Source organism: Squalius cephalus (genome assembly GCF_949319135.1).
Source record: "Squalius cephalus genome assembly, chromosome: 16".
Classification (NCBI taxonomy): Eukaryota; Metazoa; Chordata; class Actinopteri; order Cypriniformes; family Leuciscidae; genus Squalius; species Squalius cephalus.
In genome coordinates, this window is record NC_137137.1 from 25,564,117 (window position 1) to 25,582,281 (window position 18,165).

The window sequence follows — 18,165 nt, forward strand, 5'->3', positions numbered from 1 at the left end:
TGTGGGAACTCCTCAAATGGGGTTTCTGTTTCCCTGCATTGCCGCATGGCTCTCAATATACAGTAACAGGCCTAGACTTGAGGGAACTAAACAAATGGTTTTAGTAATGGAATCACAAAAGATCATAGCTTACTTAAGTTATGGTTAGTATTGGAAGGGTTTTTTTTTTTTTGTTGTTGTTTTTTGATGATGATGATGAGTGGGCCCTGGGAAAATGAGTCTTGACCTTTTAAAAGTATGTTCACACTTGGCATGTTTGATTTGATTAAAATGAACCCTGCTCTGTTAGTTAGTGCGGTTCATGTGAATAAGTGTGAACGCTGCCATCTGAACCCTGGAGATGATGGGTCTCGGTCCACGTCCAAAAGAACTCTGGTGTGGTTTGAATGATATATGAATGCAGCCCGGTCCAAAGACATGTAAACAAACCAAAAACAGGAAGATGAGACCCTAAAAAGGACAGAATGCTCACACATAGGCCTACCTGTTTATTCTCGTCATAGTTGCGATGTCACCCATCAGAGTTCGGTATAGGCAGAACCACGTCTCCTCGCGGCAGATATTGGTTTGTGTGTGTGACGGAGGGATTCCTGCCGCCATTTTTGACTCCTTTACACATTTTATAAGCTCTTCACAAGTTCTCAGTTGGTCAAAATACAATTATATGTAAGCTACGCACATACGAGCGCATTTATCCCAGCACACAGCATTGTTTCAGATGTTCGGTAGATCTCAAAATAGCCAATAAAAGCCGACCAATCAGGCTGTGAACGTATCCCTATGTCTTTAGGTTTGGTATCTTTAGGTTGGATGATAAAAATGCCAATCTAAACGCTAAGTGGACCAGAACTAAATGTTTTTGGGTTTTTTTAGTCCGGACCAAGCGAATCGAACTACAAGTGTGAACGCAACCTTAGTTAATGTGTGTTAACAGACCATTGAACTGGGGACCCTGGGAATACTCATCTCTATCTCTCTCTGGATAATTTATTCAAATAAATGAAGTCTTATCACACTACTTTATCTCCGTTTCTGATTTAAAGCTAGATCTAACGAGTCATGACTGACAAAAATAACTGTCTTTTTTTTTTTACCCTTCCAATTAAATGGAAGCTGCAAATAACAGCTTTAACTTTGTAGTGTTGGCAAGTGACCATGGTATAAGCAAGATAATCCACGGCTATGTGTGCATTAAACTTTTAATATTTAATATTTTAATGAGTTTTGCATCTGGTAGTTGTTTGCCTCCATTTTGTGCTTTAAAATCATGTAATGCACACCTAGCTGTTGATGATCCCTTACATAATACGTTTCAGCAAGTTATACTGAAAAATAGACTGAAAGCTCGATCTTGGGATTTAAGAATCAACATCAGTCCATCAAAATGAAGATTAATTGGTACAGTATCTCACAAAAGTGAGTATACCCCTGTATACTGTATTGTCAACCCAGTCCTATTCTAGTTATGCTCACCTCTGGTATATGTAATATGCTGTATATGGCCCTTTCAATATTTCCACTATCTTTGTAGCATTTTCTACCATCTTTGTGTAGCGTTTAAATCTATACCTCAAAATCACAAAATCAGAATCACTTTTGTACCTTTAACAACGATTAGTTATAATTAATTAATTTATTCAGTTAGGCTTTGCAGTGTTAGTTAAATCAGACTGGTGTATATTTATCGAACTCTTGTTATCGTTTTATCGAGGAAAATTATATCACGAAAATTATCGTTTTATCGCCCAGCCCTATTCTAGAATGATTAATTCTTTCCAAGTAAAGCTATTCAAGTCATCTAGTGAAATTGTTTTCATATTTCAATATATATCGCAGAAAAACTAAATATCGCAATGTCAGTTTTTTTTTTTCCAATATATAGGAGTCAACGCCCACTTGCTATTGCACGTGAGTAAGTGTTTTGAAAATATCCATATAAAACCATCATTTACAAACAAAGCGGTTTGTGATGCAGATATGGTGCGATGATGAAGGCCCATTCGTCCAGCTCTGGAGGCAGTTGTGTGCAAATATGTTTGTGTGATATCACAGATTCCGCAATATTAAAACGAGACATTTTTGGAGCTTGATTAAAATGCTTTGTTTATGAAGAGGACGTTTTAAGCCATGAAACTTGCAGGATGTTTTAATGGTACACAAAGACATTTATATGTCAAAAGATAAAGACAAATTTGATTTCTCATGTCATGACCCCTTTAACTGTCTTGAACTGTCTTTGAATGGTTGACATCCAGATTATATTCTGTTGGTGAGGCTTTTAAACACACAAAGTAGCAACCTGACTCTGTCCTAATTGTGGGGGTTATTTTAATGATAAATGTATGTGCTTTCAAATATAGAAAAAAATGTAGTATTAATCCAGCTGTTTCTAGTTTTCTCAAGCCACATAATTTGAAGTCTGATGAGTTAGGCTACTCATTGAAATGTATCTTGTCCCTGACCGAGTAGAAGTGCCAGTGATGCTTGCCTTGGCCAGCACCAGCATTATCTGACATGTTTTGTAGACTGGTCATATTCAAAAACAAAATAAATCCCACAGATGTTTAATTTGGTAAAAATGAACCAAGAGTTTTGTTTTTCTTCACACTGTTTTAAAACATATTGGAAAAGGACAGTCACAGTGGATCAGTCCAGACTTATACCATGTTAAAGGGTTCATTCTTGTTTGCTGCATTAGATCTTGTTCAAAATGATTCAGTAATATCATATCCAATTAAGTATGTCTGTTTAGCCATTGATTGCAACTTAATTGTCTACATAAGGAGTCTAAATTCTTATTCTTTTTCTGTTCTCTAGTCTTGGGACATTTTCTTCAGGAATGCTAATGCTGGTGCTCCTCCAGGTACAGCCTACCAGAGTCCTCCTCCACTGGGAGTGAGTCTGGCGGGGCTTGCTCAAGCCCAGTCTCTGGTTGGGGCTCAGCCAAATGTGGAGAAACTGGTGGAAGACCATTTGGCAGTCCAATCCCTCATCAGGGCCTATCAGGTACGCAGAAATTTTAAAAATGCTGTGCATTTGTTTCTTTAAAAATATTGGCTTGAAATTGATATCTCATTGCTGCCTTTAATGAGTTTGCAGCTTGAACCTTTAATAAGGTAAGATATCTATGCATTTAGTGTTCATTTTGAATAAAAAAAAAAAAAGTAACTCAAAATGGATGCTTTTGACGCTATTTGAGGTCACAGGAGAACATTCACTGAGCAGATAGCAGAGGTCGACCGGTATTTGAGTTTACTGATAACAATCTGGCAAATAACTGATTAATCAGTTGATGGTTTCTGAAATTAGTAATAAGAATGAAAACTTTATTACAAAATGATCAATAATGACTTAACCATGAAATTGTTTTGAATTTTCAAAATCAAAAGAAAATAGCTTAGATCCACAAACCTGTGTCGCGGTGTGAGAAGGCAGAATCGCCTAGTCATTAAAGACAACGATTTAGTTTCATATTTATGTTTAAATAAAATAAGTTATTTTTTAATTTCATCTGATTATATGAAAAGTGAAAAGCATGAGTAAGATCATAAGATGCGCAAGATATCAGGAGACAAATGGAGTGGGCAGACATGATTTTGACCACTTCATTAAGTTTGTTTTTGTAGAAAGCCTTTAAAGTGAATTTCATTTTGTATTAATTGTATCTTAATTTTAATCAATGTTTCATCAACCAATTGCCTGGATTTAATAAAGGAAGAAGAAGTATATTTAGAGTATATTTAATAAAGGAAGAATAAGAAGTAAATATAGCAGGCAATATAATCAGGACACGGAGGTGCCGGCGCGTGAACTGGAGCTCATCTCATAAATGAACCGAAACTCAGTGTATAAGCTACTTGCCTCACAGACCTGAGAAATATATTGATAGAAAGCTTGAAATGTGTACTTTTTAAACAAAACAATTCAAAACGAAAGAAGACAAACTGCTCTCTGCTATGTAATCCATATGAAATGTGCATTTCTCTATAGGCGCGTTCACTACTGCGAAGATCGCGAGTCAGCATCGACAACTTCATCTTTGCAGCCGACACTGACACAGAAATCACTTGTTTATTAATAAACAATTGAAATGTCTCCTTGCTGTATTTGACATATTCATAATCATTACTTTTGCCGGTTCTTTGTGACAGCTTTTAGGTGCGTTATTGGCAGCGCCACCCTTACATGTTACATGAACTCAATAGTTAATATTGTTCTTTGGTGTTCAGTTTATACAGGTTTTTCACGTTATTTAATAAAATAAAAAATAAAAAATAAAAATAAATAAATAAATATATATATATATATATATATATATATATATATATATATATATATATATATATATATATATATATATAAATATATATACAGTGCTATGCATAAGTTTAGACACCCATACTAAAGTTGACTAAAAAGAGGAATAAAAAATCATCTTTTGGAAACTGAACTTAATGCCTTAATTTAAAAAATTAGGAAAAATCCAACCTTTAAGGACACCAATTTTCTTTGTGAATGAATAATGTATCGTAAATAAATAAATGTTCTTCCTTAAAATACAGGGTGCATAAGTTTGGACACCCCTATGTTAAATTCCCATAGAGGCAGGCAGATTTTTATTTTTAAGTATTTTTTTAATTTTTTATTTTAGAATACTATGCATCCTGATAAAGTTCCCTTGGCCTTTGGAATTAAAATAGCCCCACATCATCACATAGCCTTCACCATACCTAGAGATTGGCATGGTTTTATTTCAGTTAGCCTAATAGCTAGTTTGATTTGCATTGAGAGATGATCTTATGGAAAGTACCCCATGCCAATCTCTAGGTATGGTGAAGGCTATGTGATAAGAACATTTATTTATTTACGATACATTATTCATTCACAAAGAAAATTGGTGTCCCTAAAGGTTGGATTTTTCCTAATTTTTTTAATTAAGGCATTAAGTTCAATTTCCAAAAGATGATTTTTTATTCCTCTTTTTAGTCAACTTTAGCATGGGTGTCTAAACTTATGCATAGCACTGTATATATATATATATATATATATATATATATATATATATATATATATATATATATATATATATATATATATATATATATATATATATATTATATAATATAATATAATTTTTTTTTTTCTCTCAAAATCTCTTTTATATAGAAATAAAATAAACTCAGGTCTTGCCTTTTTGTAATTTTAAAATGGCATCTATTATGTAGCCCTCATTTGAATGTTATACCATGCTGATGTTTAAGATGTGTATTAGGGCTGCATGATTATGACAAAAATCATAATTGTCGATTATTCCCATGAAATTGTAATTGCGATTTATTAATTACGATTATCACAATTTACACTGAATGATGTTTTGAAAACACTCTTCCTGAAAAACTTGTATTGCTTTTCTCTAGCATTAATCCTCAAATGTCAGATATTTAAAAAAATGTAAAGAAACCAAACCAAAGTAAAAATATACATGGTATTATAATGTTATACTAAAACTAGAAACTAACTTAATAACTAAAAACCTTAAGATAAACAGTAGAGAAAAAAAAAACACATCTTAAGCGCACAGAATAATGTAAGTGCACTGTTTTTTGTTTTTTTCTAGTTGCGCCTTTGAACGCATAATTGTGAAATCCGTTTTTTTCTTTGGCTGTATTGTTTATATCGGGGTATGTGTATATATATATCTGAGTATCACAGTACTACTTAAAGTTATTGACACTTCAGAAACATGCAAGAATGAGAAAACGAAGAGCGGGATGTGCATTGTTAATATTACATTGCCCATTTTTATAGTATTCTGTGTGTAGCCTATTTGTTTTTGACACTTCAAGCACAATGAGCTGTGGAAAAAAAAACTCAATGCGGTACTCGCGCTGATTGACACACCCCCGAAGCTCGCAAAGCACAGACAGCATGCAATCCTGAATTTAATTCTCTTTTGTGGTTTATTGTGCTTGAATGGTCAAATACACAGTGAATAATGTTAAAGTGTCCATTGTTCCTTGTTGTCAATAAGAAATAAATAAAACTACTGTACCTGAAAGACTTAAGTTCATTTAATTTGTATCTTTGTTCTGTTGTATTTATCTTATTGTTTGTAACACAATTTGTATCTGGTTGCCAGATAACGATAGTTCCATAAAGCAATTATTGTTGCCAATTAATCTGTAAAATTGAGATATCGGTCGACCTCAAGCAGATAGTCCCATTTGGTTTAAAATACCAAATTTTGGTTGCATTGTTTCGCATATTATATTTGTGACACTGTGGAAGGATGGGCTCAATTTCACAGTCATGGGATCTGCTTGGTGAACTCCTCATGTCTTGTGACTGCTGTTGCCTTGTTTCCAGGTAATGGGGCATCACAATGCAAACCTTGATCCACTTGGCATCAGTTGTGTAAATTTTGACGAGACCCCAGTAGCTACTGGGTTCCAGCATGTTGGTGAGAAATGTTTTCTGTCTTCCACAGCTCAACAGACCAATATTAATGAGCCTGTTTTGTGTGATTGTTGCTTTCTCCTTCCCTTTATCTGTCCCTTTTTCTCCCATTTCACACTTTCCCCTGTTTTTCAACTCTTATACCCCATCCCCCTTTGCACCCGACACTTCATCTTCGACACATCCTACATCATGTCAATCTTCTTGTGCTCTTGCTGCACTTCTCTTCTGTACCTTCTTTCTCCCCCTTCTGTATCTTTTCCTTGTGGGTGGTTTTGCGTTCGGCTCCCATGTTTGTGAGGCGGACCCTTGTCTCCTGTAGATACGTGGTCACCATGTGGCTCAGCTGGACCCTCTTGGGATTATGGATGCTGATCTGGATTCATGCGTTCCCACCGACATTATTACGTCATCGGATAAACTCGGTGAGGAATTATGAATGTCCACCAAACTATACATGGTTAGGACTTAGATGTTTTGTCAAAACTGCTTTCTATGACAGTTGGTAATTGAATTTCAACTTCATCTTCATAATTTAATCAAAACGATATGTATTTTTAAACTTTTCTGGAAAGCAGTTTTAGACTTTTTTTTTTTCTTTTTTTACTGATTGTTGTGATTCTGGATTTGCTGTGATGAAGGGCAACAGCACTGTATTTGGCTTTCACATATTTGGCATCAATCTACAATTGACTTTCTGTACAGTATCACGCTTGAGGTGGCTGCAAGTCTTGAAAGATGTGCTTTGCTCCATTCAAATTACTTGACAGGACTTTGTAGTGACTTGGCCTGCTCATATGTTTTGACCTTGCAGTTACATGCACACTACTTTTCTATTTTCTGCACACTGTTTGGTAACCATGGCAGCATTATCAAATATGGCGATGTCCGTTACACTTAGAATTTTTTTATTTATTTACTTTTTATAAATAATTATAAGAGGGGTTTTCACTTAAGCACCTGCCCCCCAAAATGTCCGTGCATGGTCTTGCCATTCAGTGTGGCTCTCGCGTTATATGACGTGGTCGACAACTGTCTGTCCAATGCAGTTTTGTTCATACAGCAGTATGGATGTGATGGTGAAAAACTTTTGACAATACCAGTAATACAGGTGTCACCAAGGGGGGTTGGGGGTGACAAAGTTTTTCTCTCTTTTTCCACCTTGCATTTTTTAAATCGTTTACGGTGCGTGTCCACTGGCGCAGAGCGAGCATTTCAATTAATTCCTATGGAAGCTCAACTCTGCTCCGCTCGCTTCGCGCCAGTGGACACGGACCATTATGAATGCCCGTGCGGTCCTGCGCATTTTACTTTCGCTTTCAAATTCAGGGGCGGCAATTGTTTGAATGGTGGGTTTAATTATTATTCTCAATGAAAAACACAACAACGAAAAACAGTACAATGAAAAACTTGCTTGAATAGGCGCTTTTACGTTTTGCTTTGAAACCAAATCTTCAGACATCGTCTTGTCAGTAAAAAGAGTGAGGCGAAATGGGCGAAGTGAGGTGAAATTTGACTTGTGCTGCGACTCTTGTTCGGCTCAAGCTGAATTGAGCAGACGTGTTCAGTTTTTAATTGTAGTGTCTGTTCTCTAACTTAACTAAATTATTTTTATTACTATAAAACAATCAAAACGATGGTGGGGGACGGTGCCGCAGTGAGCAAGTAACGTAACCGGTTTTGCTGCTGAACACCGGTAACACTGACTATCGCATCAAGCCTGTACAGCAGGAGTTTGGCAAGAATGCAGTTGTAAAATTTGCTGAGGAGTTGTAACTAATCAGGAAGATTATTTATAAAGCAGTCTTTAGTGGTAGAGGTGTTAGTTCTACCCAAGCATGCCGCACAAGTCCTGAAAAGTGAAGCCAAAGCATCTCGATCGCCCCCCAGGTGGTTGGTCCCAATATAGGTCATAAACCCCGCCCTCTCCACGTAGTCTAATGGGATGTGAGGCAAACTAAACAATCAAATTACACTTCAAATAAATTTTTTCCAAATGTTTTATGCCATCATACATTTTTTCCAAATGTTTTATGCCATAATTGTTTATTTCACAATGACATGAGTTGTTCTGCAGTATACAGTACTAACCATTTCTGCGGGAGTGAGGGCGGGGCCGTAATACCGTGGCTCCACATCATGCTGACTTACTACTGCACAGACTCGGGTCCCGCGTTCACTACTGCGTAGAATCAGGTCCCAAATCAGCGCAAGATGTTAGCGGCTTCACTTTTCTACAATGGAAGAGGGTGAAGGTGCGTCGTCCGGTTTTTTTTTTTTTTTTTTTTAACAGTCTATGGTTCTATGGTTCTTCTATTTGTAACAGGGAGATGGTTTTGCAGCCTTGGCTAAATGTAGTACATACAAGACTAGATAATGATCTGACATGTCATCGCTCTACTGCAAAATTTCAACGGCATCAACATTGATTTAATGTTACAATATTAGATCTAAAGTATGATTGCGACAATAAGTGGGTCCTGACACATGTTGCCTAACTCCAATAGAGCTCAGAATGTCTCTAAATGCCAATCCCAATGTGTCTTTTTCATTATCTACATGTATATTAAAATCACCAACAATTAAGACTCATTTTTATAACGGTAGTTTTTGGGGGGTAGACTAAAAAACGATTAAATGTCACTACGCTCTAACCGGAAAGTCCTGTATGCAATATGCTAGCGATTAGTTAAAATAATCAAGTTGCAGTCGGCAAGTCTGGCAGATTGAGGGGACAGAATGTTTACAACTCTCATGCCCCTCGCCCACTACCACCGAGCACCCTCCCATCAAGTTCGTGCTCATCAGTGCGTGTGCACCAGATTTTCTGTGAGGCCGTCTCTTCAGCATCGGTCAACACCATGGAGTACTCGGAGGTAGTACCATGGTACCAAGTACCATGGAGTACTCGGAGGTAGGCTGCCCTGGCTAATCTACCCATAGATAGCAATAACCGAGGAATTGGAAGCTTGTTAGTAGATTTTCTCTCCGCCATCACGCTTTGTACAATCCAACACACCTGCGAACTTCAGGCGTGTGCATGTGATATTGTAACAAGCACGAGGAGGGAGGATCTGTGGCGTGTGCACGAACTGTGATTGACAGTCAGATCTCACACATCCCTGCGCTGATTGGACCAGAAGAACCGGGAGCAGTGGATTTTTGCAAAACAAATAAAAGACTCTAGGTGGAGGTAGAAGTGCGGGTTTTTTTCTAAAACCGTCTGGTTTATGTTGTTCTGTCGGAGCATAGTGTCATAGCTGCAAATCTTGCTGACTGCAGCTTTAAACCAGACACTAATTTGTGCTGCTCTTGGTTGATTGCGTTGGAAATAGTCCAGCTGCTGTGTTCTTTGATTTGTGCGTCGTCAGTAGATCATGCGCAGAAGTTTCCATTCCCTGCGGTGCTTTTTTGGACTTGCTCATTTGCCCTGTTTAGTAAATCTGACTCTTGGCCTGGTAATTCCTTAGATAAATTTATTTTTATGTGTTACTCATATGTGTACAAATGCATTATTAAAATAATTATTGCACTGAAAATAATTATTTGGTTTGAGCCAGTATTTTCAAGACATGAAAATCAGCTTTAACGATTTCTTTTCAGTCTGCTGTAACTTATATAATGATGAATGCTGATGTAGTATGAGTGTGTGTGTGAGCATGTAACTGTAATGCACTTACAGCAGAGGAAAGCTCACAGAATCTTTTGCATTCTGTACATTGTAACCACATGTAGAGGAACCTACAGTACACACAAAATTGTATATATTTAAAGGGTGCATCTCCAAAAATTATATTTTCTTTGCTCTTTTGAGGAGCAACATTTTATTAATACAATATACTTGGTATATACCTCTCAGGGCCCTTCCCAGTCCCCACCATTTAAACAAATTACACTGTAAAATAATAAATAAAATAATAATAATTAAAAACTAAAAAACAAGGTCAGAGAGAAGGCTTAAAGCTAAATTACGACTGTTAATGCGTAAAAAATATTTACCGTAAAGTTTTGCAAGTAATGTTTTTAGCCTGTCAGGAGCTAGTCTTTGCTTTGCCTGGCAGTGTGGGACAGTCATGTAGGCTAGAGCTGCACGATTCTGGATAAATTGAGAATCACTTCTTTCTTTCTTTTCCCCCACAATCACAAATTTCCCACGGTTCTGAACGGACAACTAAACAAAATAACAAGAAATTTACTAGAGGTTCTGACAAAATGTTAATTGCTGCAGTCTATTTAAAAATGTTTAAGTTGAATTCTTTTTAAAAAAAAATCGGTTTGAATATATGATTCAATGACTCCCTCATAAATACCTAAACATGCTAACTGCTCTCTCTCTGGCTCAACGGCTTCGCAAACACAGATTTAAATAATCTGGTGGGTTTTTTTATTTTTATTTTTTATTTCTTTTTATTTAGGAATAAGATTGCGTGGGTGTTTGAATCGAGATCACAATATTTTAATGATTAATCGTGCAGCTCTAGTGTAGGCTGTGACGTAGATTGAGCCCTAAAGCCTTGATTGTATTGCTGCAGCATTTAGGAACTGCTTGGTTTGGTGCCTGTTGTGATTTAGTGAAGGAAAGTTGTTTTATCTGGAATCCATAATAAGATGTGTGGTTTAACCAAGCGACCAACTCTTTACATTTCATTAGTGAAGCTATTCAGTTAGACGCTATTCAGTGCTGTAGTCTAATGTTTGTTAGTCTCTCTCAATGGAATTGGCTATGTGAGGTTTTGGGAATCACTAACTCCCAGTGGATTTTTTTTTTTTCCCTACTACTGCCTCTCCAGACCTTACATATGTCAAGAAGCGTCTAAGTGCTCTAACCATTGGAGGTAGGCTTTAATGATGAGCAGTTTTGTGCCTCTTGGTTAATAGCTTTGTTTTAGTAGTTGCAAGTAGTTTTAGGGTTCTTTTTTTGTGTTTTGTTTTTGTTTTTTTGTGTGTGTGTGTGTGCATTTTTGGCAGTGCTGTTAGCTTTGTGGCCAAATTTGACGAATTTTGTAGAATTTGAAAAAATCTGAATGTTCCTTGGTATCTAAGAATGGCAGCTGTAACTACCGTTTAAATAAATAAAATTGAAAAACATCTTTCTGAAAATGGATATATAATATATTATAAAACATTATAATGGGTAATTTGAATGGATAGACTGTGAACCTAAAGGAATTCTATTGGAGCTTTACTATTCCTTATTTTGGTGTGTCTTCATTTAACAGCACAATAGATATGTTTGTTTAAATGATGTTGGTAAGATTTTTATTATTTAATTTTAAATATTTTTAAGGTTTTTAAATTAAGTCTCTTATACTCACAAAGGCTGCATTTATTTGATCAAATACAGCAAAAACAGTCATATTGTTAAAAAGTATTACATTTCAAAATGTATTACAAAAGAAAACAATTATTTTAAAATGTAATTGATTCCTTTTTGGCAAAGCAGAACTTTCAGCAGCCATTACAGTTTTCAGTTGCCATATGGTCCTTCAGAAATCATTCTCATATGCTGATTTTGTGTCCAATAAACATTTCTTATCAATATTGAAAAAAATTATTTTGTACAGCTTAATATTTTTTTTGTGGAAGCAGCGATGTATTTTTTTCAGTATTCTTTAAAGAAAAAAGAAAAAAACAGCATTGAATTTGAAATATAATTTTTTATAACTTTATAATAGTCTTTACTGTCACTTTTGATCAATGTAATGCATCCTTGCTGAATAAAAGTATTACTTTGTATATTGAGAAGAACTAGTGTAGTTTAAATAGATAGACGCTTGAGCCACATTTTGTTTTAAACTTAATATTTGACATTTTAGTATGTTTTTTGTTTTGTTTATAGTTAAATAACGTTAAGCCTTTAGGTGATAATGTAATGATGATACTTATGTAGTATAAGTAAGTTTCGGTTTTTGCTGTTGCTTTTGTTGATATATTAGTATGTAAAAATGCTAGTTTTTATGTAATTGCGTTGCTTTGGAGAACTTAACTGTTATATTTACATAAATGCATATCTCTATTTTTTTTTTGCCTTGCTTTACAGAGTCTGAATTTCACTTTGCTGAAGTTTCTCAAACCTGTAATTGGGACAAGGGTAATTGATATGCTCTAAACAGCTGTCCGAAAACCAAATAGTAAGAGTGGAGTATTAATGCCTGTTTTGCATAGCATTGTGTTAGCAGTATTTAAATTAGCCAGAAAGACAAAGAGATTTTCATGGCCTGTGACGTGTGTGCCAGCACACAAGTCTGTGTTTATGCTGGTGCTATGGTGAATGGCTCAGCAGTCTACATGAAAACTGTCATACTTCTGTAATGTCCAGAATCCCATACAGCATTTTTAAGAACTATTCGATAACTGCTGTTCCATAATTAAACAGGGAAAACATAGCACTCTTAATTTCTGAGTGCTATGTTTTCCCTTTTTAAATTTTTAAAAGATTACTTTCCCCTTAGTTTTATGTTTTAGCTTCATTGCTTTTAATCGAAATTTGTAATGGATTTTGATTAGTAAGTATTTGCCAAATTATACACCAAAAGACACCAAAATGTTTGGATAATGATTGTAGCATAATCTGCTAGTGATGTTAAAGGAATATTTTATTTATTATTTAAAGCCTATTGTTTGTGTACATAATTTGTGCCATGTTGAATACCACAACCTGTAATTTTAACTAATCCCTCAGTTTGTAAAACAAAGAAATGTGTTTACAGTAGTATGCCTACCTACCAGACAAATGGATTGAGGGTTTAAAATCTGAAACTGTTATTTTTGTTTGAGGCGTTTTAATTATTCAGTAAAAAAAGGCATTTGAAAATATCTAAATGTGGTGGGAATACTTTGAGGTTGGAGAACATTTGGTTATGCATTACAGTCATTTGTTTGTGTAACTCACCGGTTCATAAACTGTGCTTTACAGATAACGTGTCCTTTCCATATACCTGTATGTACCCAGGTTTACTTTTTTAAGCTGATTAAGCCAGGGGTTGAAACATGGGATATAACTTTTACAAATATGACTGATAAATGATTATATCACACCTGTAACTACCAAAACTATTCTTAGTAAAACTGCTTTAGAACAATATTTATATTTATAACAATATTCACTAAACAAATTTGAAATTAAAGGGGACCTATCATGCTAAATTTACTTTTACATGGGGTTTGAATACTAATGTGTCCACAGTGTGTGTAAACAACCAGCCTATAATGGAAAAAATCCACCCACTAATTTTTTTTTAAGTAATCCTCATAAATCAGAAGCAGTGTCTAAAAATACGCTGTTCCAGATTTCCCTCACAGTAGGGGCAAGCCCCACCCATGACTGGTGACAATCTGCCCTATTTGCTTAGATCCCGCCCTGAGTGAGCCGCACATAGTCCGTCATGTTTACAGTGGTGCTTGAAAGTTTGTGAACCCCTTGCAGAATCTGTGAAAATGTGAATAATTTTAACAAAATAAGAAGGATCATACAGAATGCATGTTATTTTTTATTTAGTACTGTCCTTAATAAGATATTTTACATAAAAGATGTTTACATTTTGCGCAGAGGTTGCGTAGGTTTGCGCAGAGATAACTGATAATCGTTTGCACCTTGGAACCTATTTCCGGGAGTGCGTTCTCGAGCCACCAGGCACTGTTTTGTGCGGATGCGCGGCCGGAGCGCGTTGAGGGTTTTCTGTTAGAACGGTGTCGTGTTAGCAGCCCCTAAGTTAATAACTAATGATCTTTGCAACGGAAGTGAATCAATCAATCAAAACTAACTTTAGCTGGACAATAACTTTATCCTAGAGCTGCTGTAATGCCAAAACAAAATCTGTTACTGTAATTTCCTATTATCACTGTAAAGCTGCTTTGAAACAATTCAAATAGTTAAAAGCGCTATATAAATGAAGGTGACTTGACTTGACAAAAAAAAAAAAGCTGAATTAATAAAAATGACACGTTTAAAAGTTTATGTACCCTTGATTTTTCATACTGTATGTCGTTAACTGGGTGATCCACAACTGTTTTTTTGTTTTGTGATGGTTGTTCTTGAGTCCCTTGTTTGTCCTGAGCAGTTAAACTGCCCAGTGTTCTTCAGAAAAATCATCCAGGTCCCGAAACTTCTTCAATTTTCCAGCATCTTTGCATATTTGAACCCTTTCCAGCAGTGACTGTATAATTTTGAGATCCATCTTTTCACACCGAGGACAATTGAGGGACTCAAACACAACTATTAAAAAAGGTTCAAACATTCACTAATGCGCCAGAAGGAAACACAATGCATTAAGAGCTGGTGGGGGTTTTTTCCATCTTTTTTGTAAAATATCTTATTCAGGACAGTACTAAATAAAAAATAATATGCATTTTGTATGATACCTCTTATTTTTTCAAAATTATTCACATTTTCACAGATTCTGTAAGGGGTTCACAAACTTTCAAGCACCACTGTATATCCTCGCTATAGCACTAATTGATATAATGTCTGCGTTATTTTGAACATATGCATCTTCCTAGACTCCTGGCATCTGAGCCACAGTGGATGAATTTAATTTATGAATGAAATATGCGTAGGAAATTTGGTAAAGTCTTATGTGTTTGTGACAGAAGTCTTAGACTTCTTCCTGAGTCTCTCCATTTGTGTCGGACTCCGGTTTGGACATAAAAGGCTGAAAGCTACTAACTATTTCCGACATTTTGGCTGTGTGAAATTCTCCAGTTTTGTTGTTGCTGCCAGAGTATCTGAAGCACAAATTTTAAAGGCTTCGCCCTCTTCTGGAAATGGGGCGGGGAGCAGCAGCTCATTTGCATTTAAAGGTACACACTCGAAAAGGCGTGTGTTTGCTCACAACCAAATGGGGACAAATTGGGCATGCTATAATAAATGATCTGTGGGATATTTTGAGCTGAAACTTCACAGACACATTCTGGGGACACCAGATACTTGTATTAAATCTTGTAAAGAGGGGCATAATAGGTCCCCTTTAACTGAATTTATATTTCTTCTGGTTGTTATATCTTCAGTATATTATGACAATGTAAAAGCTAGAATAACACAGTATAAATGGGTTTTTACACATGATATAAAGCTGTCTTTATATTTTAGGAATGTGGTCACTGATTCATCAAGTTTAAGGGTAATTGACAATTAATTAAATTGAAAAATTGAAAAATCTGTCCTGAATTACTTGTCTACTGTGTTATTTTAGTATTATATATATATATACCTTTTAAGTATATAGTAATATTTTAATTAGCTTTTTTAAAGTTCTGTTTTGTTGTGCTTTTGTCTTTTTTAATTAGTTTTTGGGCTTTTTATATATTTCTGTTATGCTTGTATTTGTTTTAGTTTTAGTGATTTTAGTTCTTCAACCTAATTGAAAAATGTTGCCTTGACAACTTAATACATTTTTTTTTTTTTTTTTTAGTTACCCAAAATGATTGTAATAGTTTTAGTTTGTTCAGAACACTGGCCTACAAGTGTTAAGGATGTTTCCACAATGACCCATCCATAGGTGTATTATTGTAAACACATTTCTTTGTTTTTATAAACATAAAAAGTCATAAACCGAGTGGTAATCATCAGCCTGACACATGTGAACCATAAATTTACAATAACCCAAAATATTCCTTTAATGTTCTGAGGTTAAAAAATCATAGTCACAAAAGATGCTAGTCAAAGATATTAGAATACACTCACGTTAATGAATCTTTAATTTCATGATGGTATGTGTATGTGGACATTGTGTTTGTAGTTAAAAGTGCTTCTGCTCAAGGTCTGGCTTTTTTGGAGAGGTTATTTTTGTGCCAAGTGCGTTTTTAGTGGCTTTGCTGTCCTCTAGCTTCAAATGTGGTGAAGGGAAGCTTTATGTGATGGTTAATGAAGTCTACATGTTTACATTTCTCTTGTAAAAACACAACAACAGACACACACCTACACTTTTCTATTCACACATACGCACAACACACCCCTAGAAAACTAGTGATGCACCAAAATGAAAATTCTAGGCTGAAATGGCAACCAATTTTTATATTTATTTATATATATTTTTATTTATTTATTTATTGTATAACTGTTAATATTAGACTTTTTTTAATTAATTTTATTAATTGTACCAAAACATCTGAATTAAAATAATTCAAATAATTCAAATCAAATAATTAAATAATAATTTAAATAATAAACAAAAAACAACTTAAAGAGCACCTGTACCACCTGACTGCTGCAGAGTAATTTCGGCGTTGATCATTTTGCCATTAAACGCACAAATTCGAGTCACAAACCAGTCCGAGTATAACGTCATGGGTTTCTATCTCTTTCAAATTACAGTAGTTATAGCGTGAACGCAGCATTATAAGCTCTTAGTTTTGGTTCAGGAGAAACTGTAAAAGGTGACTACTTGTCCCTGTTGCGGTGCTCAGTGACTGACGTCTGTCTAACTCTGCATAGCATGAAACAGGCTGATGACGTGTGATGTATGCGCGAGCAGGGTGCGTGGAGGTATGGAAATTAAATACATATGTTGACAGGCAGGAAGGACATCGTATCATTGCATTCGGACCGAATTCAATGATTAGGCGTACATTTTATGGCCCTACGCCTTCTACAGATGATATACAGTATACATATTAATACATTTAGACCACTTTCACTTTGTGATTTGCTATCAGGATGTGAAGAGACTTTCAACCAGTATAACAACTTATATGGAACAAATCAGCTACCCTGCGTTTAATAATCAACACTCAAATAAAAAAAAGTTTACCGGAAATTTTAATTGCGCACCAGGCAGTTTTATATCAACTTTTTAATATTAGAATTATGTTTCTACTCCTATTTGTTGGTGAAATATAAACATTTAAATGAAGGCTGTAATAACTTTTCAAGACAAATTTATTCATACATTAAATAATGAAGACATTACTAACAGCTTAAGTAAAAATATAATGAATATGTAATAAAGTGCATATATTTAGCAAAATGCTCTTCTCTAGAGTAATATTTCCTAGCTAAATAATGAGATACAGACTTTTCTGAATGGCTTTCCTTAGGTAAATGTAATTTTTTTTCTAATTTTGTATTTTTTTTTTTTTGCTGCTTGAGTTAAATCTGCAAAGTTTGAAAGTTGAGACTTTTTCATATTAAAAGTAACAGCTTATTGTGATTGCACGAAATAGACGCTGAACAGTCAAATTGTGCCATCAGAGAAGCGCTAACTAAACGTCAAATTGTTGTTTCAGACAAATTTTTGGTAGGATTTTGGTGCATCCCTACTAGAAACAAGTTCATACTCTCTCTCTGTGCTCATCCTCACTTCCTTCCTCTCTCTCTCTGTCTTGCTGTCTTTAGTGCTCTTATTAACACTCTGTTATATAGGTTAATCTCTCTCTTTAACATACCCGCTCAAATGCCTTGAGGTGCATGTCTTTCTTTTTTTGCACATCCAAAATTATCAACAGACAGGTTAGTTTCCATATGTGCTGCCCTATCAGTATCTCTGAACAGCTTAATGCATGTCATGTTTGACTTTTTGTAGGTTCGGCTTTTTTTGAGCCTCAGTAATTTGTTCATTTATGAAATTAACTCGCTCTTCCCATATATACTAGCATTCAGAGAAACAATAGGTGTTTTAATATTTGAAGACTAAAATGTTCTGCCAGGCTGTTAACTCACATGTTGTGGTTTTTGAATTAGAAGTGATGCTGTGGGTTATGTAGAATCTGTGA

At 35.2% G+C, this 18,165-nt stretch overlaps 1 protein-coding gene across 5 annotated transcripts in view; it reads left to right on the forward strand.

Annotated features, from left to right (window-relative positions):
- ogdha (oxoglutarate dehydrogenase a) overlaps window positions 1-18,165 on the forward strand; it is a 52,367-nt gene that overhangs the window by 7,740 nt on the left and 26,462 nt on the right. The window contains exons 3-6 of one of the 5 annotated variants that reach the window (XM_079896967.1): window positions 2,818-3,006; window positions 6,779-6,881; window positions 11,247-11,291; window positions 12,497-12,547. In XM_079896967.1, coding sequence (XP_079753093.1) covers window positions 2,818-3,006; window positions 6,779-6,881; window positions 11,247-11,291; window positions 12,497-12,547 — 388 coding nt within the window. Of the gene's footprint in view, window positions 1-2,817; window positions 3,007-6,366; window positions 6,882-11,246; window positions 11,292-12,496; window positions 12,548-18,165 lie in introns of all 5 variants that reach the window. The other 4 variants (XM_079896968.1, XM_079896969.1, XM_079896971.1 and 1 more) reach the window with 4 other exon arrangements.